We start from the raw sequence: 22,448 nt of genomic DNA on the forward strand, positions 1-22,448 counted from the left end.
CCTTGGGAGCCAGGGATTAGGTTTCTAGCTGAGGCACCGGAAGGAAAGACTTGGCCTTGATAGCCCCCGCGGACTTCTTGGGGGTGGTCTCTACCTGAGTCTTCTCTACAAGGGCCTAAAGCAACCAACAGGAACGTTTTTAGCTGGCACCCTTAAAGCTATCTCTTGTGGTTTTCCTAAATTACCTTAATCTCTAAATCCAATCCCATGAAAGTACCTCCTATTTGTTAGTAAAATACGAAAATCCTTTGGAAGTTGGAGTGTTCTCTCGCAGAAATTCTGCCCTTGCTTTCCATTCATACAAAAAAGTTTCACGCTATTTGTATTCAATAGATAATTCCTTTCTTCTGGAAGTAACAGATTCCTCACTTTTTAAACTGGTAGCTGAAGGGAGGGGAAATAAAAAATTCTATTCTGAAACCATACAGGCTGTTATTTAGAAATGTAGAAGCCTGTTAACTAATTGGGGTACTGTATGATGTTTGAAAGAATTTTATGTCTCTTTAAATGCTTCAGCGATTTCCAGTTTCCAGATGGGTAAGATATCCTTAACTACGGAATTAAGAAGCTTCTATTATTATTATTTTTATTGTTAATAGACTGTTTCTTCTCAGTGATCACTAAGGAGAGAGGTTAGTCAGGTGGTAAATTTAACAGGGACAAAGCTGTAAATAAATATGCAGGCCAAGTTAGCCATAGTAAGAGTCCTGGAGGTTTTTAGAAAACATCTTTATTTTTGGAAGTCTGTCACACATTGAGACTTGGGTGCCGAGAACTGGGGAGTCTGGGTCCAAATGGAAAAAAGTTTACCTATCCATAATTAAAATAACTGGAGTGATAGATATTTGTAATGTTGGATAAAAGCATTCCATATCAGAATGTGATTTCCCATACCCTGTATTTTCGCTGAGATTCTAGTAGTTTTTAATGTGTTTTTCTGTCTCACCAGATGTTGGACATCAAGACATGAGGACCTAGTTGGCACAGAAAACATCTTCTTGTATCATTAAGTCCACCAGAACGTCTAGAATGGTCCTTTGCCTAAAACAAACCCTCAGGAAAGTATTTACTCAAATTGGAATGTAAAATAAAAAATTATTGAACAAACAGAAATGACCATTTAGTGTGTTGTTGGTTGCAGACATAAGAGATTGGTAGAGTTCATGTAATTTTAATATACAGTTTTCCTAAGTAGAAATAATCAACATTTATTGAATGGTTGCAAGGGACCAGAAATTATGTATTATTCTATGAAGGCTCCAAAATATAAGGTAAGTTCAATAGTTATCTACTAGAATTACCTATTACACATACTTATTATTCTACTAGTACTTTACAGATAAGGAATCTAAAACTAAGAAAGTTTCAGATAATAAGGGTTAGAGCCAAAACGTTTCCCATTAGGTATTACTGTATTAAACTTCAGCCCCAATATAATGCTCCTTGTTCACCCCTGAGGGCTTTATTCCTTGGAAAAGTTGTCATAGGGAAACTGACATGTTTATCTTAATTCTTTATGTTAAGGAAAATGATGGGTTTTGAAAATTTACAGGATTCTATATGATTGTGAAGTTCTATTGCATGATAATTATTACACCCAATTGTACAGAAATATAAGTGGCTATCAGTAAAAGTATAACATTAATATGGTCAATTTTTAGCCTTTCTGCCCACCATTCAAACAGTAATCTTATGGTTAAGTCACACAGACACAAAGTAATTTTTTTTTTAATTTTAAAAGGCATACATTGAAATGTAGTGCTTAATGTCAGATGTTTTTTAAATCTTGATTTTATTTATTATATTTTTTTATTATATGATTTACTATATGTATTTAAAGTTTGATTTTATTGGGGAAGGATCACAAATCTGACTCATGCCGCATTTTATATGTACGTTTTGGTGCATTAAGTTGTATATCCATTTCAGGCTCACATGGTTGCTTATAAGTAGATATAATTAAAAACAACAACAAAAAAGTATATAATCTCTGAATGACCAGTAGCTTTATCTTATGAAAAGGAAAAAAAAATCCAAGATAATTAAGAAATTCCATTTCATCCTTTCTCCACACCTACCCTAACCCATCACAGGTAAATGTTGATATTTTACATCTGGAAATTTTTACTGCAATAGTGTTATAAATATTTTTGGTTTTGTTTTTGGAGTAGCCCCAACACCTTGCATGACATACTTCAGAAAGTAAGGGAGACAGTACCTAAGTCAAACTGTGGGAGCAGGGTCATAAAAGGGGCAGAGAGATTTATTACCTTTGGCTTCCTACACAGAAAAACAGAAAATGAAATCCCTGAATCTGATTAATATCTAGGGATAATCTCACCCATTTGACAGGGTCATAAAACACAGTCAATTAAAAACACACCTAGAGTAGTAGGAAAACAAGACAAATAAGATTAATGCCCTAAGATTTACTTTAACGAGAGAAAAAAATAGATGTATTACAAATTTTCCATTGATAATAATGGCACCCACCCAATTATTAAATGTCATCAAAGCACATTACTAGAGAAACTAGATTTTTTGATTAGGGGAATTTATTCATGGAGATGAACTTGAGATGGAACTGGAAAGATTCTTGCAGGTAGAGAGGAGAGAAGTAGGAGCTGTAGGTGAATAAAATTGTCAAAAAATAAAAATAAAAAAAGAAGGAATAGAAAGGTAATCTGAGTTGTTATTAGTGCTAGTTAGTGTGAGCAGAAAGCGTTATCATGAAAAAAGGCCACAGGGTCCTCACTTGAACCTAAGGTAATGGGGAGCTAGTGACCCTTTTCATAAGTAGAATGACCAGAATTTAGGAATTAGAGGCTGGAGAGACTAGAATTAGCATACTGGTTAGAAAACAATGGAATCATCCCAGGAATGAGAGGATAAGGAGAAAATGTGAGAAGGGAGAAAATGTCAGTTATTGAGACTACTTTAAACATCAACCTGATTTAGTGACTGAGTGACAAGACTAACCAAGGCCTGCAGACAGTGACATGAACTCAATCTGCGTCCCTTAGTTAAAACGAGCCAGGCAATTACTAAGTAGAAGGGAGAAAGTAACGACTTCAGACTGGTCCTAAAATTACGTTTGACTCACACCTATGCCGAGGGCAGAAGTACCCTCCTGCAGGTAAGAAAATATGAACATGCCCTTCAGAACTTCCATGCTAACACATCTTTTTTAATTCTTACTTTTTTGGCTGTGTATTTAGGTGAGAACTACTCACACAGGCTCCTGTCTATCTGATATTTGCAATCTTTAAATGTCAATCTATTGAGTATTTCTAAATCTGTTTTTTTTTTTTTAAGGATTGGCACCTGAGCTAAAATCTACTGCCAATCTTTTTTTTTCTTCCTTCTTCTCCCCAAAATCCCTCAGTATATAATTGTATATTCTAGTTGTAGGTCCTTCTGGCTCTGCTGTGTGGGATGCCACCTCAGCATGGTTGGGTGAGAGGTACTAGGTCTACAACCAGGATCCAAACCGACAAAACCCCTGGGTGCCGGCCCCTCAACCTGGGGTTTTCCGCTATAACTGACAGAGCATCTTTGCTCAGCAAAAGAACATCAGAAACCCACGCATGAGCATTTCAGGAGGCCCTCCTGGGGATGTGGGTTAGGGCTGAAATACAGGGACTGGGAATGCACTTCCTTCTCCATCTTCTTCCTGACACAGGGCACTAACATGTCTTTAGCCTTCTTCTTCCATCCCAAGATGTTCATTTTAATCTGATTTAACTGCAGAAAAATTTGGGGAGATGGATGAAGATTTAAACAAATTCTGATTCTCTTGAAAATTAGGGCTTGCCCAAGGTAAAAGAATATAAATACTAATTTACATTAACTAGAGTCAAACTCTAGGTCACTGATTCAATCATGTTTAATTGATTCTGATGCATTCCAAAGGGCTTGAGAATTGGATAGCTCACCAAGAGGCTAAAATAGAAATACCTGAACTCCACTCCTTTTCTAGTTGATATTATTGATGGGGAGCAGCGTAAAGAAAATGACGCTAGGAATAAAGAAACTTGTGTTTGGGACCCAGGTCTACCATTTGTTGATAAAGTGATTCTGGCCATTTCATCTTTCTTTTTTTCCCCCTCTTCTCCCCAAGTTTCCCCACTACATAACTGTATGCTCTAGTTGTGAGTGCCTCTGCTTGTGCTATGTGCGACGCCGCCTTGCATGGCCTAGAGAGCAGTAGTTTCGTGTCCACGCCCAGGATTTGAACTGGTGAAACCCTGGGCCGCCTAAGCAGAGCATTCAAACTTGACCACTCAGCCACAGGGGGGCCCCTTCATCTTTCTAAGCCACGATTTTTTTTAACTGTAAAACAAGCATTTTTACTAGACCTAATGCAAATGCTTTATAGTAAGGTGATCGTAGAAGGGCTGTGTAAACTGTAAGGAGCCACAGAGATATTATATAGGCATTTTGGCCACTCTTATTGAATGTCACGTTCCTGCATAGTTCTCTTGTTCCTCATCACGCTTCATCAAAAGACTAACTCTCTCATTTGGGGGATTAAAGACCTCACAGATCTTTCCCCCCTTATCTTTCCCACTCTATGCAATATCTTATTTTCAAAATGCTTCTTTTGAGTAACTATTTCACATTCTCCCATTTATCCAGATCTCCTTCTCTACCAAACCACTCTCATAAAAGGAGGTTTTCAAGCTCTTGCTAGAAAGAAGAAATTATGGGATGCAGCTGCGATTGGGAAAAATTGAACTCTGCTTAGAAGAACTAGAGAGGTACTCACAGGCTACGTACTTTTTTTTTTTTTCTAGAAAGTATAAATAGTAAACTTTAATAAACTATTAACCAATAAGGGTTGGGGTGCTGTAAACACAGAAGATGAAGAGGCATTTCAGCCAGGAGGTATTTGTGCACACTGGAGATCTGCTCAGGGCTTCATGACTTGTTTGGTACTATGGACCCTGTGGATAGTCTGGGGCAACCTATGGACACCTTCTCAAAATGATGTTTGGGTTTTTTTAAAGATTTTTTTCCTTTTTCTCCCCAAAGCCCCCGCCCCTTCCGTACATAGTTGTATATTCTTCGTTGTGGGTCCTTCCCGTTGTGGCATGTGGGACGCCGCCTCAGCGTGGCATGTGGGACGCCGCCTCAGCGTGGCTTGATGAGCAGTACCATGTCCGCACCCAGGATTCGAACCGACCAAACACTGGGCTGCCTGCAGCGGAGCACACCAACTTAACCACTTGGCCCCAGGGCCGGGCCCTCGAAATGATGTTTTTAAGTACACAAAGCATGCAGGATAAGAAAGCCGCATTACAACACAGTTACCAAAATGTATTTCTTTTAAGTATGTATTATATGTCTTTCATTAGTAACACAAGTAATGGAACACAATGTTTCATTAGTAACATCAACAAAGAGCAGCAAGTGGAATAACATGTCAGTTTCAACGATTCAGAACCAGTGTAAACTATTTCAAGATCTCTGCAAGAACTGCAACGTGGTAGGGAAACATTTGTGGTTGCCATTGTTGAAAAACGTCAACGGTACTGCACAGTCCCTCGTGATTAGTTGTCTACACGCATAATTGAAGGAAATACTAAACTGCATTTAGAGTTTGTGAAAATAAATCATTTTTCCCCATCTAGGTTTATAGCCCCACAAAGGTGTGAAGAACTCAGATTTTTCTCAAATTTGCCCCTAAAATTAAGTGGGTTTCCCTGAAATTTAAAACAAACAAAAAAAACAAAACCTCAGTCCCGGGGATGAAGTGGAAATGGTAGAACAGGTCAACCCATCTTTCCAGAGCCCATTTATTTCACCTTGGTTACCCCATCTTCAGGAGCTCGCTAACCAACCACGCTGCCTTTCCAAAGGTTCCTTTTCCCCTCCTCACTCCCTATTTCTTGCCTATTCGCCGAAGAGCTATTATACAGTCAATCATGGCTCCCTGTGTCCTCTCAACAACTTGTGGGCAAGGAATTTGTCAAATACAGTAACTCATCAACCGCCAGAGATGACTTTTACACTTTTTACTATCGCTTAACATCGAGGGAGTAGCCATAATTATACAGATTTAGGTGGAATAAGCACAGAGTGAATAGCCCCCCAAAGAGGACTCCATTGATCTCAAGGAAAAAAATCCAAGCTTGTCAACTGTTTCACTATATGTACAATTTTTAATATCTCAATCTCTGATTGGTGCGGTACATATTCTCTCTCTATAGCCCGTGCCAATAGGTCCAGGGGTACATTCTGATTGGCTAACACTCAATAGCCTCTGAAAACCAATGGAAAAGGAAATTTTACGAAACATCCAGACTATAATAACCCCTTTCGCAGACTAGATTGTGAGAATTACAGCCTGTCTTCTAATATGTCTGGGCGCGGGAAACAGGGTGGTAAAGCTCGTGCTAAGGCCAAGACCCGCTCTTCTCGAGCTGGTCTGCAGTTCCCTGTGGGCCGAGTGCACCGCCTGCTCCGCAAGGGCAACTACGCCGAGCGGGTCGGGGCCGGCGCGCCGGTGTACCTGGCGGCGGTGCTGGAGTACCTGACGGCCGAGATCCTGGAGCTGGCGGGCAACGCGGCCCGCGACAACAAGAAGACGCGCATCATCCCGCGCCACCTGCAGCTGGCCATCCGCAACAACGAGGAGCTCAACAAGCTCTTGGGGCGCGTGGCCATCGCGCAGGGCGGAGTCTTGCCCAATATCCAGGCCGTGCTGCTGCCCAAGAAGGCCGAGAGTCACCACAAGGCTAAGAGCAAGTGAAGTTTACACTTCTATCAGAAGCCAAAGTATTTTCTCAGAGCCACCAAAAATTATCCTCAGAGGACTGTAACTATGGAGTTATTCATAGAATTCTGAAAGCCCAGCAGTGCGCGCGCATGTTTGTGCGCGCTCTTCTTTCCACCCTGCCGCAGTAAGCGATCAGCTGGCCAATCACATGACGGCGGTAATTTTTTAAAAAAACGGTAAGAAAAATCGTAAGCGATCCTTTAGCTACCTGTTGCTTACTATGGTGGTTACCAAAAACATTCAGTTAAGCTCTTTTACCTGAAATTAGTGGGTGGCTCTGAAAAGAGCCTTTGAGATTTTCAGAAAGGGACTTCCCGCTGCAAGTTTATTTTTTCTTTGGCGCCGCCTTCTTCGCCTTCGTAACCTTCGGCTTGCCAGATTTCGGCTTGGCTGCCTTGGGCTTAGGAGCTTTGGCCTTTGCTGGACTCTTAGCCGCCTTCTTGGGCTTGGCTGCCTTCACCTTTTTCGGGCTTTTGCCCACTTTTTTGGCCCCAGCGGCCGCTGCCGGCTTCTTCGCTTTCTTAGGGGTCTTCTTGACGCTCTTCTTCGGGGTGGCCGCGCCTGTGGCCTTCTTGGACTTCTTGGGCGCCCCAGCAGCCTTCTTGGGCTTGGCCGCGCCCACCTTCTTGGCCTTGGGCTTAGCTTCCCCGGCGGCAGCCTTTTTGTTGAGTTTAAAGGAACCCGAAGCGCCGGTGCCCTTGGTCTGCACCAGGGTGCCCTTGCTCACCAAGCTCTTGAGACCCAACTTGATACGGCTGTTGTTTTTCTCTACATCGTAGCCAACTGCCGCCAGCGCCTTCTTGAGTGCGGCCAGGGACACACCGCTGCGTTCCTTAGAAGCGGCCACAGCCTTGGTGATGAGCTCGGACACCGGGGGCCCGGACGCTTTGCGTTTTCCAGCAGCTGCGCCCGTTTTCTTCGCCTTCTTCTTAACAGGTGTTTTCTCTGCAGGTGCGGGAGCAGTGGGAGCCACTGGAGCAGTCTCCGACATTTTCCTGTTTTGCCAAGGAGACAAAAAGTAAGCGTAAACTGTCAGAACGGCGTGTCCCGGGCGCTGGTGGCTGGGGGTTTATATAGAGAGTCGCTGAGTGATGATTGGTTCCTGCTCCGTGCGCCGCGCAGCAGAGAAGGGCTCCTCGGCTCTGCCATGTGGCTGTGTTTCTTGCCCCTTAAAAAAGAAGAAAAATATAAGAAATCTGGGCATGAAATAATTAGGGATTTGGGGGAAACGGATCCGAGAGTCTCCAGGCTTCATTCCTGCCTCATTTGTTATAGCTAGTTTCAAAACGGGCACCCTGAAACTTTCCTGATTCCCCCAACTCTCTTGAAAACTTCGGTCAAATTGAGACAACTTTCAGATTTTCTTTAAAAATACTATTTCTCTCTGTTCCCTTTGCAAATCTTTCTTCCAGGGAAATGTTCTGCACATTCTTTTCTTTGCGACTTTATATAAATAAACTCATTTTTACTCAAATAAAGAAGGAAAATCGGATTTTTCACGGGAGCAATAGCACAGCTCTCCCGCAAGTTCTTTGCACTAAGCACTGGGAATTGGCACTGGGGTAGAAAATTCTACGCACAAGACGGATAACTATTTTATAAAAGATAGATTTTATTTTTAAGTATTTGAGTGAACAGTGTGTAAACTGGCTTTGATCTCCTAGTTTTGGTGATTTAAACATTTTAGGAAGGGAGGGGGGTGAGGTTGCGCCATTCGTTTTCTACATAAATTGTTTTAAATAGAGTCACCAATCCTCTTAAAAAATTGTTAAACTAGATTTTTCAGACCTAGAATGGGCTTTAGAGATCACCCACCCCATCAACAAAGAAGAGAAGTGAATCATGAAGCAACAGAATGAGAGTTGTGCATCATTTTACCAGCTGGGAGCTGAAGAACACTGTGAGATCATGTGTTTCTATTCTATCTCCTTAAAATTGTGCTTGACAGACACCGTGTCCCTAAGATTTTTTTCCTGCAATATTTAGCGTATAATCTTGTGCATATTTCCTATATTTCAAGATAATATTTAAAATACAAATTTGATTTGACTGTTTTTCAACATTCCAAGTAGGGACACAGAGGATTAGAAAGAAAAAAGTTCTCTTTTAAACCAGTTTCTGAATGTTCATAATTCTCCCTGGGCTTTTTACTAACAAAATATGAACTAGGCTGTCACAGCCTAAATTAATTAGCTGAATATGTCCTCCTAAGGAGTTGAGCAAACATTTCATAGCAAACATGACCGATTTTAAGACTCCATCTTTCTTGGTTTGCCACACAACAGAGCTAATGGAATTAGGTAAATATTGGATGATTAAGCACAAAATTAATATCCACCAAATAATCAGATACTGAAATTCAACCCCATGTTTATTAAAATAAAGACGAAAAGTATTCTGGTATTATGTTTCTTCTAATTAATACTCCCATTTCCAAAAACCTAGTTATTCTGGTCTGCATTCAATGGTTACGCAAATTTTCTCGTATAAATCCAAGATACAATAATCAACGGTAAAAATGTCATCTCTCTACACTTAACTAATTCCATAAGAAGCAACTGGCTTGTTTTTAAATAGACTTTTATTGGCTGGCGGTGACTGAAATCAAGTCTCTGGAACTTAAGACCATGTTATATATCAAATACAAACACTGTGTATGAAGAGGTAAGCTTATAGGATTGTACCTGCAGCATCTAATTCTCCCTAGGCAGACATTTTCTGGGTTTCTAGAGGAAGGGGCTTTTTGTCATCCACAATAGCATTGTTGTCAATAGCAGTGGTTACAAACATTATATAGGCCCTTTTTCTTTTCAGTCCAGAGACTATTATTACCTAGACTTAAAGTACAATTAAAATTCAGATTTTTAAGAGTTTACTATTTTGGTCATCATTGTAGTCGTAACATCAGTTGTTGAATAATTGCTGGAATTGCTTCCTGAGTTACATATACTCAATTTAAGATAAGCGAAAAGTTCTTTCTACAGCAGATGTCACCATTTCATTCTTGTGCAACTCTTACTGGTTCCCATGGCTAGTTAGGTTCCAAATAAGTAGGAAGAGACTGGGGCTAAGGGCGATTTCCTTCATTGTTTGTAGGTAATCTCTGCCCTTCCTGGAGGGCAAAAGTTGAGACTTGATTTCATAGGAAAAATTCTTCCCCAGATGTTTATAGAAGGATGGGGCTGTGCTGCACATAGCTACTCTTACTGCTTGAGACCCAGGTACTTATCCTCTCTGTAACTGTGGTGTGGACAAGGTTCTTGAAAGCTGGATCACCCCATGGGACAATAAACTGGAAAAGTTTCACCTATTACTTTGGTAGCCCACAAAAAGGTTGTGTTTATTACTTTTGAATTCTAAGTCTGTATATATCTGAGAACAGTGGATTTTCCACTAGACTAAGACTGGAACCCTTTATTTTATAGATGTAAAAAATAACTGAGGAAAACTAGAGGCCAGCCCAGTGGTGTAGTGATCAAGCTCATGCACTCTGCTTCATCTGCCTGGGGTTCATAGGTTCAGGTCCCAGGTGCGGACCTAACACCCCTCGTCAAGTCATCCCACATAAAAAAGTAGAGGAAGATAGGCAACATATGTTAGCTCAGGGCCCATCTTCCTCACCAAAAAAAAAAAAAAAAAAAAGACTGAGAAAAACTATGGTTAGATAAGTGATGGATATCTCACTTATGACTTCATATTCTCTCAAATTCGGTGTGACCCCTCCCCCGCTTACCATAGTAAATGACTATGAGAGACATAGGTAGCACTCACCAGGTCAATCCACAAGGGCTGTGCTTAATTATTCCAAAATTCAGTGAATTTCAAAGGTTTAAGGAGAAGAGTGACTGCGTTGAATAAATACTAAAAAGGGTAAAGAAAAAATAAGGGCTATATAGCAGATCGAGCATTGTGTTAGGATCAAATGTTTTCACAAGGGCCGTGAGAAATCACCTCTGTTTTAATTTCTTATGAGAAGGTCTCACCTGAGGTTACTTCCACTTGAAACTCTGCTCCAAGCACAGTTATATCTTACTGATTTTCTTTCCTAAAAGTGGCATTACTACTGACCAGCTTCCAATTTTCTTTCTGTATGTCCCTCTCTCTATCTGTAATATCAGGTACACCCAGAAGTTGGCTCATTTCTATTATACTTCAAAAATACTCCAATCCTCACTTCCTACAGTAAGCCTCATACTCAAATATCTACCACATTGCTTTTCCCAGGGTGGACTAGATGTTCTTCAGAAGGAATTTTCTATCACAGCACAGCCCAATAGAACTTATTGCAATGCTGGAAACGGTCTGTCTCTACACTGTCGAATGGATAGACCCTACCTCCATGTCGTTATTGAGCACTTAAATGTGGCTAAAGTGACTGAAGAAATTAATTTGTAATTTTTTTATTTTAATTAAATTAAAATGAGAACATGTGGCTAGTGGGTAACGTAGGACAACACAACTTTAAAACAACTCTTCTCAGACTTCATTGAGCATACCAACCACTTGGACATTTTTTAAAAATGCAACATCAATTCAGTGAACTTAGAGCTGCACCTGAAATTCTGTAAGTCCAACGAGCTCCCAGGTGATGCTAATGTTGCAGGATGTGGCTGCTCCACACATCACTACTAGGTTGAAACTAGGAGTAAGCCGGACTGGTGTCTGACCCGGAACCCTGAGTGTATTTTTTCTCTTCCCTCAACTAGACTTTGAGTTCTTTAAAAGAACATGTGTGATTGTCTTTGTGAAGCTGGAATTTGTACACCATTCTTGGCATACAGTAGACCCTAAATTGTTGAGTGAATGAATCAGTGGTTCTTGTTTGGTGCCTTTCTCAAAAAAGAGAGCATGTGAGATCACTGTCTGAGTCTGCAGGTAACTGTACCTGAGCTAAATCTCAAATTGTCTCTCACTCAAGGAAATGAATAATCTTCTGACTACCTATATGCTAAGCACCAGCACAGAGGGAATTTTTAAAAACAACACCTGTAGTACGTAAAAGCTACTCAATGTGAATGTGTGCAACATGAGCAAATATTGGCATTTGTCTATTAAACCTATCAACCGATCATCTGTCTGTGCAACATGACTTCAGTTACTCTTTTTACTTGGACAGTATTTCAGTTTATTAGTGTTATTTTGTTAATTCTGTTAATTTGCAAACTTTTATTCACCGTTATGTACCTTCAGTTCTCTCCTGGCATAGATCAATGGTAGATGGCAATGTCCTAAGACTCCAGAAACGAGCCTCAGTTATACCTCCAACAATAGCCCTTATTAACACAGGATTAGCTCTCCAAATGTGGGATTCTTCATCTTTACGGTGCAAATAGTGCTTTATAAATTAGGGAGCAAAGAGCAGAATTTCAGTTAACGTTGGTTCCCTTTCCTAGAGCTCCCTCGTTATTAGGAATGCTGAAAATGATGTATATGTATATGCTCTGCCAAAATGGAACGTTCCACGATAGGCTAAATTTAATAATGTAAATATTGCTGGGAATGTAAGAATTAGTGCTTTTATATTTAAAAGAACACTCACAAAGAACTTCTACAAGTAATTTTATTATGGCATCTCTCCGTTTGGTAGACAAGTGTAGTGCTGCTGCCTCCTTTTTATAAACCATAAAAGTGGTTAGGAGACTTGTACAATATCTGTTGTTTGAGAAAACCCACAGGCACAAGACTAGAGGCCACAGAAACCAGACTCCGGACCGCTACCAGGAAACAGGAAAGAGTCAGCTACTGAATCGCGTTTCCCCGCCCCCTTCCCTTGTTAGGCAGTAATAGACGCCCAGTAGAGTAGGGAAGGGGCGGGAGTAGAGGTCTCGTTCCCGCCCCCGCCGTTTCAGTTTCCTAAAAGGTCCGCAGAGTTGATATATAAATGGTTGCAGCAAAGTGTTAGGTACTGTAGTGTGATACTCAGTTTTCATCATGTCTGGCCGTGGCAAAGGAGGAAAGGGTCTGGGAAAGGGCGGTGCTAAGCGCCATCGCAAGGTGTTGCGCGACAACATCCAGGGCATCACCAAGCCCGCCATCCGGCGTCTGGCCCGGCGTGGGGGTGTCAAGCGCATCTCCGGTCTCATCTACGAGGAGACCCGCGGGGTGCTCAAGGTCTTTCTGGAGAACGTCATCCGGGACGCGGTCACCTACACCGAGCACGCCAAGCGCAAGACGGTCACCGCCATGGACGTGGTCTACGCGCTCAAGCGCCAGGGGCGCACCCTCTACGGCTTCGGCGGCTAAGCCTCACCGCAGTCCCCAGGTCTGTAGCCCATGCTCGCTCACAAAAGGCCCTTCTCAGGGCCACCCACTTGGTCACACGAAGGGCTGTTAACTGAAATTTGAAGGTAACGTTGAGTGCTTTGTGTCATTTTTTTGTTGTAATTCTAACTTTGCTAATTTTGTCACTTTTCGGCAGTCTGGTAGCCTTTGTTTTAGTTTTTCTGTAGTTAATAGTAACTTCCCAAAGATGGCGGCTCTTCAATGCCCACAGAATAAGGAAAATATGCGGTTGGAAGCTGCTGGGTTTACCAGCCAACTGGAGCACATTGCATTTAGTAATGGTAGCGACTTCCTAGTTTAAGTGTTAGCAACTGACTTCATTCTACTCCAGGACCGTTTAAAACTCACTCCTGGAATGTCTCACTAACCCAGCTGCTAGTGTCCTCTACATGTCATCTGGGGCTTGTAACTCTAGGGTCCTTCCTACAGGAACTATGGATAGCTATGCATAGATGGATCCATGGCTAGTAAACTGAAAAGTCAGCTACTGAGGACTTGGGACTTTAGGGGGACAAAAGCTCCTGGATCATCTTACTGCTTTATTTCTAAATTTATTGCCAAAGCTTTGAGAATTTAACTTGAATGTTTCTAAATGCATTCTCTCAACCTGTGGCTTTCCCTCTATGACTGACTGCATCCTTAATCTCTCCATTTTCCCAGCAGGCAGAAGACATAGCCCTCAGGCCATCCTATGTTCACCCTGCCTCCTGTGTTCTAAATCCTCTCTCCTTGGATTTATCCTAAATCTAGATTGAAAACACACCCTAGTTTGCCTGGATTGTTTCAGTCTGTACCTGTTTTAGGATAGTTATTAATGGAGCCACCTTCCACTATCAGTAACTTATTTGACTGGACAATAGATTAGTTGGTCATCCTAATCTAATGATAGTGATAGACCAGTTTAAAGTCTTAATATTCTCTCTACTGGCTCCTTCCCATCCACATATAGTTTTAGTGTCTCTCAATCCATGCCCTGTCCATTACTACATCCATCCCGTTTTATCAAATCTTCAAGACCTGAGTAATCTGGAGTCACTATCTCCAAGTCTCAGTCATTCTTCATAATTAGGACTTCTGCACTAATCACTCACTAAAAATACCCTTGCTATGGTTACCAGTGACCTCCTAAGTATCAAATCCAAAATTACACCTTAATTTAATTTATGCTACATCTGACTGTATTACTCCGGGCTTCAAAATCTCACCAGTTTTCTGGTACTTTTCTTCCTGACCCAGATGCTATGTTCATGATTCTTCTCAGTTTGGTTTTATGGGTCCCATTCCTCTGTCTCTGATTCTTCCTGATGAATCTCTTACACTTTCTTCTCATCGCTTCTTAGAGCATCTTAGATCTTCCCTGAGCCAGCTCTTGCAGAGTGTGCCGTAAATGGTGAGACATCATCCAGGCACCCAGAAAAAAACTGAGTATCAGCTGAAAGATAGCAGAATATGCCACCCCAAAATATTCCACTTTGGCATAAGGATTATTTTGAGCTAAAGGCACTTGAAAAACAGCAGATGCAAGAATGGGGCTCTGTCCTCTCCTTTTCTTCCTGAAAATAGATAATTACTCAACGTAAAAGGGATTTAAATCCCTTCCTTATACTAGCAATAAAAGAACATTCTTATCAGCAGAGATGAGGAGTCAAGGCTGAGAGAAATCTCTACAAACATACCTTGTTAAAATGACTCTTAGCAGGCGCCGGCCCAGTGGCCGAGTTGTTAAGGTCTGGTACTCCACTCCGGTGGGCCAGGGTTTTGCTGGTTTGGATCCTGGGCACAGATGTACCGCCGCTCATCAGGTCGTGTTAAGGTGGCGTCCCATATAGCACAACTAGAAGGATCTACACCTAGAATATACAGCTATGTACTGGGGCGTTCTGGGAAGAAGAAGAAGAAAAAAATCAAGAAGATTGGCAACAGATGTTAGTTCAGGTGCCAATCTTTAAAAATTGCTTTTAAAAAAAGAAAACTCTTACCTTCCTTTAGTCTCTCCATATATTTGAGTTGCTATTTCACAATTACTATTCTGTTCAACCTAGTATATAAGCACTTAGGCCTAACCACTTTTTTGGTCTTAATTTTGCTATGAAGACTCCTATGTATGTATAAAAATATTAAATAAAATTTGTATGTTTTTCTCCTATTAATCTGTTTTATGTCAGCTTAATTCTTAGGCCCAGCTGGAGACCCTAAAAGGGTAGAGGAAAGTTTTGCCTCTTATCAGTGCCCTATAGTGACCATAGATTCCGGATAAGTCTCTACCTCCATTCTTCCCAGCCTACAATCACTCCATCCCACTGCAATCAGAGATCATCCCATCCAGGCAAAAATAAACAAAATAAAAAACCTTCACTGGTTCTCCTAACATCTGGAGAATAAAACTCCATTTCCTGTGCTTTATCTGACTTCTGCTCACCTGGACATCTTCGTCTCAAAGCCCCTCTCCCCAGTCACCACCAATTTCTACAGCTGAACGTACTGAACAGCTTGTCATACTTGGAACTTTCTTCTTGTGAACAATATCTTTTACATACACTCTTTCTTAGTCCACAAATAACCTTCAATTCTTTTGGAGATTTTCTCCAGTAAGGGAGGAAAGAAAAAATGGGTTTCCTCTACTCATCTTAGGTTCTCTGGCTGGTCCCTGTAAATTAGATTAACAGAAGACAAGAGTAAACCAAACAGTAGTTTAGCATGTGCATCAGACGTACACATGGGAACACTCAGGGATGAGTAAAGGAGTGGTTAGAATTGGGGGTCTATATACCTAACTTAGTAGGGGAAACTGAAGGAAAAGCCAGTAATTTTTTGGAAAGACAAATGGGCCTTTAAGAGAATAGATGGGAAAGATGATAGTTTGTGACAATGTGTGGGTGTGGTGCCAACTTCTCATTTCCAAAAAGAGACGAGGGTTGCTCCTGAGGAGGGGATTTATGACAATTGAGCTCTTTTGAGAGGCTCTAACTTTAGGCAAATAAGACTTCAGGAACTGAGATGTCTTCAGCACGAAAGAATTCTCATGCTTTATATAAGTGCTTATATAAAGCGGCATATTTTGAGGTGGGATTTCCTGATCCCCTCCACTCCTTTAAGAGTCTCCATCAGGAGAACTTTACCTGATTTTGCCTCGGAAATCAGCAAAATTTTTCCCAGGCAAAAATCAGCACCTAGGATTTCCTGACATTTCACAAAGAGTTGCTGGTGATGATGATGATTAATACTTGCTTTCCTCTCTGAATGCCTCGAAGGTTTGGACCATGTTTTCATTTTGGTATCCTTAGGACCTAGAAGAATTACATGGTATGTATTATTCACTTAGTCAATATTTGTTCAATAACTAAATGAATAATCTATCAGGGCCACTACTAAACTTTTATACAAATTGTTCCCTTTTAACAGTAATGAGCTTTCTTCTCTTACCATTCCTTTGCACAAATATCAGACTTGTGGCTGCCAATCACTATTGCAGACTTTTTAAAATGCAGATTGCAAATCATAAATTGGTAATGAAAACAATTTGATGGGTCCCAAACAGCATGTAAAAAAATAAATATGTCTCATGTTTCTTGTTCTTACAGGCAGGTCTAAAATGGCCTCTTCAAAAGAAGATATTTTACTCAAAATTTTCTCACAAAAATAACACGTTCATAAGCTGATAAGTAATCAAAGTGAGCCATATTTCAATCACTATTTAATGGAAAGCCATGGTTGCTATTGAATTCCTAAACTTCATTTTGCTGGCATGAATTATAAGAAAATAAAAGAAGAATTAGTAGTGTTTTTTCTTCTGTATTTGTTTTCTTAAATGTGATGCCAAAAAGATTGTTTCTTTAGTTCTGTAACTAGGATTGGCCTCTTCTACAATGTAAAATTTCCTAAAAATGTATGGTATTATCTTTTTGGCATATTCATTTGTACAGTATGAAAAAGTTACCACAACAGATCTTTTATGAAAAGATTTAATTATCCAAATTAATTTACTTTGAGTGAAAATGATATGTTTAATAAAGTGTTATTGGTGATGCTTCAGAATCCAAGATTAAAATTTGGATTTATCTATATTCATTGATATGGACAAAAAAAAGGGAATGGAATATATATATAGAAAATATCAATGTACCATCTCATGTAATAGGTGAAAATATTGTGTTATAAAATTTTAGTTTCAAGTATATGTGTTTTTGTTTTGTTCTGTTTTATACCTAGAATGTGAAAATTGGAGGACAAAAAGTTTGAAAAATACTGGCCTGTCTATCTCCTTTATAAATTTGTGCAATTCTCAACTTAGAACTTGGCCTCCCTTACCCAGGCTTTGAAACAATTCTCAGCCTCTGTCACAGCTAGATTGCAGATATGTGGCCTATAAGGCTTCACCAATCAGTCAGACCTTTAAAAGACTCCAATTGATAGCAGCCCTGATATCGGTTTCCCTACATTATACCTAGCATATGTCAGGTAAAAACCAAAGCACTCATTCCCTGCTTACTCCGGCTTCCTGGCTCCAGAATCCACTATCCTCCATGGAGACAGACACAGCCAAGGACAAGCACCTGGATTTGTTATCTCCTCCCCACAAGGAGGTACAGGCTGGTGGGAGAGCTGCTGACCAGCAAGGTCGCAGGCTTCCTCCTTTCTGCAGGTAGTCTCAAGGCCAAAGACAGGCTGGTGGGAAAACTCGCACCAGCAAGGCTATATGCTCCCCTCCCCTACCTAAAACCCCAAATAAAAACCTTTCCTTTTAGCTTTCTGGGGAGTTTTGGATTTCAGCGTTAGCTGTCCTCTCTCCTCGCTCAGTGACGTGCAACAATAAAATTCCTACTTTTTCCACTACGCCCGGTGTCAGAGATTGGGTTGCTGCGCAACAGGTGAGCGAACTGACTTCAGGTTCTATATCACTCTCCAAAAGGAGATGACAGGACAGCAGAGATCTGTTTGGAGCTTCCACGTCTGCTGGGAGAGGAGATACCAAAAGCACCCAGCTTTGAAAGTAGAGGCAGCAGTCAGGGCTTCCAGGTGGGTCACATCCTGGCTCAGTAGTGACAGTTGTGACAAAGCAGTACCAGGCCAATTCTGCAGCATGGTTTTGGGGTTTGTCCCTAGACATGTTTTCAGCCATAGTCATCAGGCCTCCCAAGAATGCTGTTACCTATCCCTTTAAACACCACATTTAATGTGTGACCAATCAGAGTCAGACTTTCTTGTTTGCAGCTAAGAACTGTGAATACAAAAAAAAAAGGTTTTAAATTATTTTAACTACTTTCTGGTAGGCTTTTGTGTATTTTAGGTATTTGAAGTTGTTTCACAATGATATGTAGGAGAGGTAAAAGTAACAGGAGAAAAGCATACAAATTTTATTTTACGCGTACAAGGGAGTCTCCACAAGAAAAGGAAGATCCAACACGTAGCTAGGCCTGAGCACTGACATGCTAGGTTGAACCAAGAGTGGCAATTGTGGAAAAGTAGCTAAAATATATGGAGAGACTACAAGAAGATAAGGGTTATTTTAACAAGGTCTATTTGTACAGATTTCTCTCAGTCTAAACTCCCATCTCTGGTAATAAGAATGCTTCTTCCTCCTGGTACAGAGACAACATGAGAATTTCACATGAGAATTTTCTCTCCTGCTTTCAGGAAGAAAAAGAAAGTTCAGAGTGCCCTTCTTGCATTTGCTGTTTTTCACATCCCTTTAGCTCAAAATAATCAATATGCCAAAGTGGCATGTTTAGGGGTGGCATGCCTTGGTATAGCCATGGTAGACAGAATAGTACATCCCCCCCCAAAAGATGTCCATGTCCTAATTCCCAGAACCTGTGGGACTTTGCAGATGGGCTGAAATTCAGGATTTGGAGATTAGGAGATGATTCTGGATTATCCACGTGGGCCCAATGTAATCACAAGGGTCCTTATAAAAGGGAGGCATGAGATGCAGACTCAGAGAAGAGATGTGATGATGGAAGCAGAGATTGGAGTGATGCACTTTGAAGATGGGGGAAGGGGCTACAAGCCAAAGAATGCGGGCGGCATCTAGTAACTGAATAAAGCAAGCAAGCAAATTCCCCCCTAGAATCTTCAGAAAGGAACACAACTTGACCAACACGTTGACTTAGGATCATTAGACCCATTTTGGAATTCTCACCTCCAGAAGTGTAATATAATTTCTGGGTTTTTTTTTTTTTTGAGCAACCAAGTTTGTGTTAATTTGTTAGAGCAGCCGTAGAAAACTAATATGACATTAATATGCCCTAACTGGAGTAGCCTTAATCTTCCTTTGTCTTATTGTGAAAATTGGCTAGGATTTTACCTGGGAACTTAACCTAAGTTTGCTATGGTAAAACCTAGTTCCCAGAGTAAAAAACATAATTATTTTACCTCTGAGATGCCCAAGTTGGATTCTTAATCAAATCAATACTTCATCTCCTTCTAGGTGCCAAGCAGTAAGACAGACCCTGCTGCCAGATACTGAAGATCATTGAACTACAGACTGCCCCCAACTTACCATAGTTCTACTTACGATTTTTCAACTTTACGATGGTGTGAAAGCAACACATATTCAGTGGAAACCATGCTTCAAATTTTGATCTTTTCCGCAGTTAGCAATATGCCATATGATACTCTCTTGTGATTCTGGGCAGTGGCATTGGAGCCGCAGCTCCCAATCAGCCACATGATCATGAGAGTAAACAGCCAATACACTTACAGTCATTCTGTACCTACACAGCCATTCTGTTCTTGACTGTCAGTACACTATTCAGTAAATGAGATATTCAACATTTTATTATCAAATAGTCTTTATGTTAGATGACTTTGCCCAACCGTAGACTAATGTAAGTGTTCTGAGCACATTTAAGGCAGGCTAGGCTAAGCTATGATGTTCGGTAGGTTAGGTGTACTAGATGCATTTTCAAATCAAGATATTTTCAATTTATGATAGGTTTATCTGGATGTAACCCCATCACAAGCACAGGAAGATCGGTATAATGGATAAAATAGTATGTTGGTAAAGGTCCAGACAATGAAGTAGAGTATAGTAGAGAACCCAGAAACCAGCCCGCACACATGGAAACACTTAGTGTAAGATAAAGATGGCGTAATAGACCTGCAAGAGGAACATGATGTCTTCCATAAATGATGCGCGGATAGTTGGACATCCACATGAAAAAACAAGTGAAATTAAAACCTACACCAAGAATATTAAAGACTGAAATGTGAAAGGTCAAAAGAAGCTTTTAGAAAATAATATAAATAAATATATCATCATGACCTTGGATTAGAGAAGAATTTTTTTAAAACAAGACATTAAAAAGAAAAGAAAAAACATGAAGTACGAGATGGGTAATTGTGACTATATTAAAATCAAGGAGTTCAGTATACATAAGCCACTATATGAAGAGCAAAAATATAAACCACAAAACTGAAAAAGATACAAATATAAAACTGGTAAAGTGCTAGTATCCAGAACATATAAATCAATATTGATTGAAATCAATAACAAAAATGGAAAAGAGATTTAGAAATTGGACAAAAGACTTGGCCAGGAACTTCATAAATGAGAAAAATCAAATGATTAATAAATATGTTAAAACATACTCAACATCCTTAGTAATCGAGTAAATGCAAATTTAAAAGCTGATGGGATAATTCTATACACCTAGCAGAGTGGCAAAAGTTAAGAACTCTGAAAATAATAAGTATTGTTGAAGGTGCAGAATAACAGGCTGTCCCAGGCACGCCTGCCTGGTGAAAGCATCAATTGATACCATTATTTCAGAAGACAGTTTTGGTGTTACCTAAGACGATCGTTGATACACCATAACCCCGGATCCACAGTTGAGTGTCAGGAGACATGTCAGACAATGTTTGGAGCAAGATTGTTTGAAATGGCCAAAAGCTGAAAAAGAATGCCTATCTACCACCAGTAGGTTGGATAAATTGTGGTGTATTCGTTATGCAGAACACTATGCAGCAATGCATATGTAAAGCAGAAGAGAAAGTCACAAAAGAATATGCAGTGTGCCTCAATTTATATGAAGTTTAATTACAAGAAATATTAAACTATATCACTGAGGAATACATACATAGAATGTAAGTTTATAAAGAAAGGCAAGAGAATCCTTGTCACAAAAATCAAGAAAATACTTGTGTCTATGAAGAGAAAGGGAATGGAAAACCAGAAGACATACAGGAAACTTTTAAGATACTGAGGAAGTGGCAACATCTATTTCCTAACCAGAAAGGTGGCTGACGGGTAGTCACACTATCAGCATTATTAATATATATTGTGTGCCTGTTTTATGCACATTCTTACTGTGTATTTCACAGTAGGAAAACATAATCATGGAAAAAGATTTAAGAATATTTCCAAAATCATGTTATAAAATGTGAGATAATTTAGCAGTATAACTTGAACGCTGTCCAAAAGTGCTAACATAATGCTGAGATAAAGAATGTACGTAGCTACAAACCCAATTTGGATCTCTGAACTTTAGAGGGTATGAAGAGTGAAGTATGGCATAACATGCCACCCTAAAATACAACTGTAGGAGTTCAGGACATGCCAGCCCAAAATATGCTGCTTTGGTATATGGATTATTTTGAGCTCTAAGCACTTGGAAAACAGCAAATGCAAGGAGAGGCTTTCTCTGATATCTGCTTATCTGCCTGAAGACAGATGTTCCAAAAGGATCTCACTTATCATAAACCCTTTCCCTGGGAGTTTCATCAACCAGAGAGGATTGACTCTTATTGCCGGAGAGGAGACTAGTGGCCGACACCACATCCAGACATACCTTGTCACAAACTGTCCTATCTCCTATCTATTCTAAGGGTCCAGACCTCTTTTCTAAAAATCACCTCTCTCCTCTAAGAGGCCTACACCTCCCCTCTCCTTTCCCTATTAAGAGGGTAGTTAAGTCTCAATTCTAAGGCACCTCTTTGAGTTACTTATTTTCCCCTGGGTATTGCCCATGTGTACATGAGGCATACATGTTAATAAATTTTCTGTTTGTTTTTCTTTCGTTAATCTGTCATTTATTATAAGGGTCTCAGCTAAGAACTCAGAAGGGTAGAGGGAAAATCATTTTTCTTCCCTACAAGAGACTCTCGGTAAACATGTATAGCTACTAGTCTTAATAACTGGTCTTAATAACAGAAGGTGTGTGCCTACAAGGACACCAACTAGTATGTGTTAGAAAGAAAGGGGCACACCTGGCTCTTCTCTCCTGGTGAAGCAGCGCCGTGCTCTGTCGCCCACTTCCTTCTTTACCCTGTGACATATGGCAGCTGCTGTGGGGCTTGCGCCTGTCATGTTTGTCTTTATACTCAGTGCCTAGCTCACAGCAGGTGCTCGAGAAATATTTGTCCAATAAATGAAAAAATAAATAAA

General features: G+C 40.4%; 3 protein-coding genes across 6 annotated transcripts; 2 read left to right on the top strand and 1 right to left on the bottom strand.

Annotated features, from left to right (window-relative positions):
- Positions 1 to 5,320: 5,320 nt before the first annotated feature.
- On the bottom strand, positions 5,321 to 7,772 carry H1-3 (H1.3 linker histone, cluster member). Its single transcript, XM_023624547.2, has one exon. The coding sequence runs from the start codon at positions 7,770 to 7,772 to the stop codon at positions 7,107 to 7,109; it is 666 nt and encodes a 221-aa protein (XP_023480315.2). The 3' UTR covers positions 5,321 to 7,106.
- On the top strand, positions 6,362 to 9,180 carry H2AC9 (H2A clustered histone 9). Its single transcript, XM_070244171.1, has one exon. The coding sequence runs from the start codon at positions 6,362 to 6,364 to the stop codon at positions 6,752 to 6,754; it is 393 nt and encodes a 130-aa protein (XP_070100272.1). The 3' UTR covers positions 6,755 to 9,180.
- Positions 9,181 to 12,560: 3,380 nt separating this feature from the next.
- Positions 12,561 to 20,331, top strand: H4C6 (H4 clustered histone 6). 4 transcript variants are annotated; one of them, XR_011429365.1, is made up of 3 exons: positions 12,581 to 13,043; positions 16,315 to 16,366; positions 19,491 to 20,331. XR_011429365.1 is itself a non-coding variant. In XM_070243996.1 (2 exons), exon 1 carries the CDS (start codon positions 12,713 to 12,715, stop codon positions 13,022 to 13,024), a length of 312 nt encoding a protein of 103 aa, XP_070100097.1. In that variant the 5' UTR covers positions 12,561 to 12,712; the 3' UTR covers positions 13,025 to 13,043; positions 19,491 to 20,331. The 4 variants fall into 4 exon arrangements, 2 of the variants coding, with proteins under 2 accessions (XP_070100097.1, NP_001361499.1); XR_011429364.1 differs by lacking the exon at positions 19,491 to 20,331 and adding an exon at positions 16,645 to 17,240 and having other exon boundaries at positions 12,582 to 13,043; XM_070243996.1 differs by lacking the exon at positions 16,315 to 16,366 and having other exon boundaries at positions 12,561 to 13,043.
- Positions 20,332 to 22,448: the final 2,117 nt, after the last annotated feature.

Source organism: Equus caballus, chromosome 20 (assembly GCF_041296265.1).
Source record: "Equus caballus isolate H_3958 breed thoroughbred chromosome 20, TB-T2T, whole genome shotgun sequence".
In the NCBI taxonomy this organism is placed as follows: domain Eukaryota; kingdom Metazoa; phylum Chordata; class Mammalia; order Perissodactyla; family Equidae; genus Equus; species Equus caballus.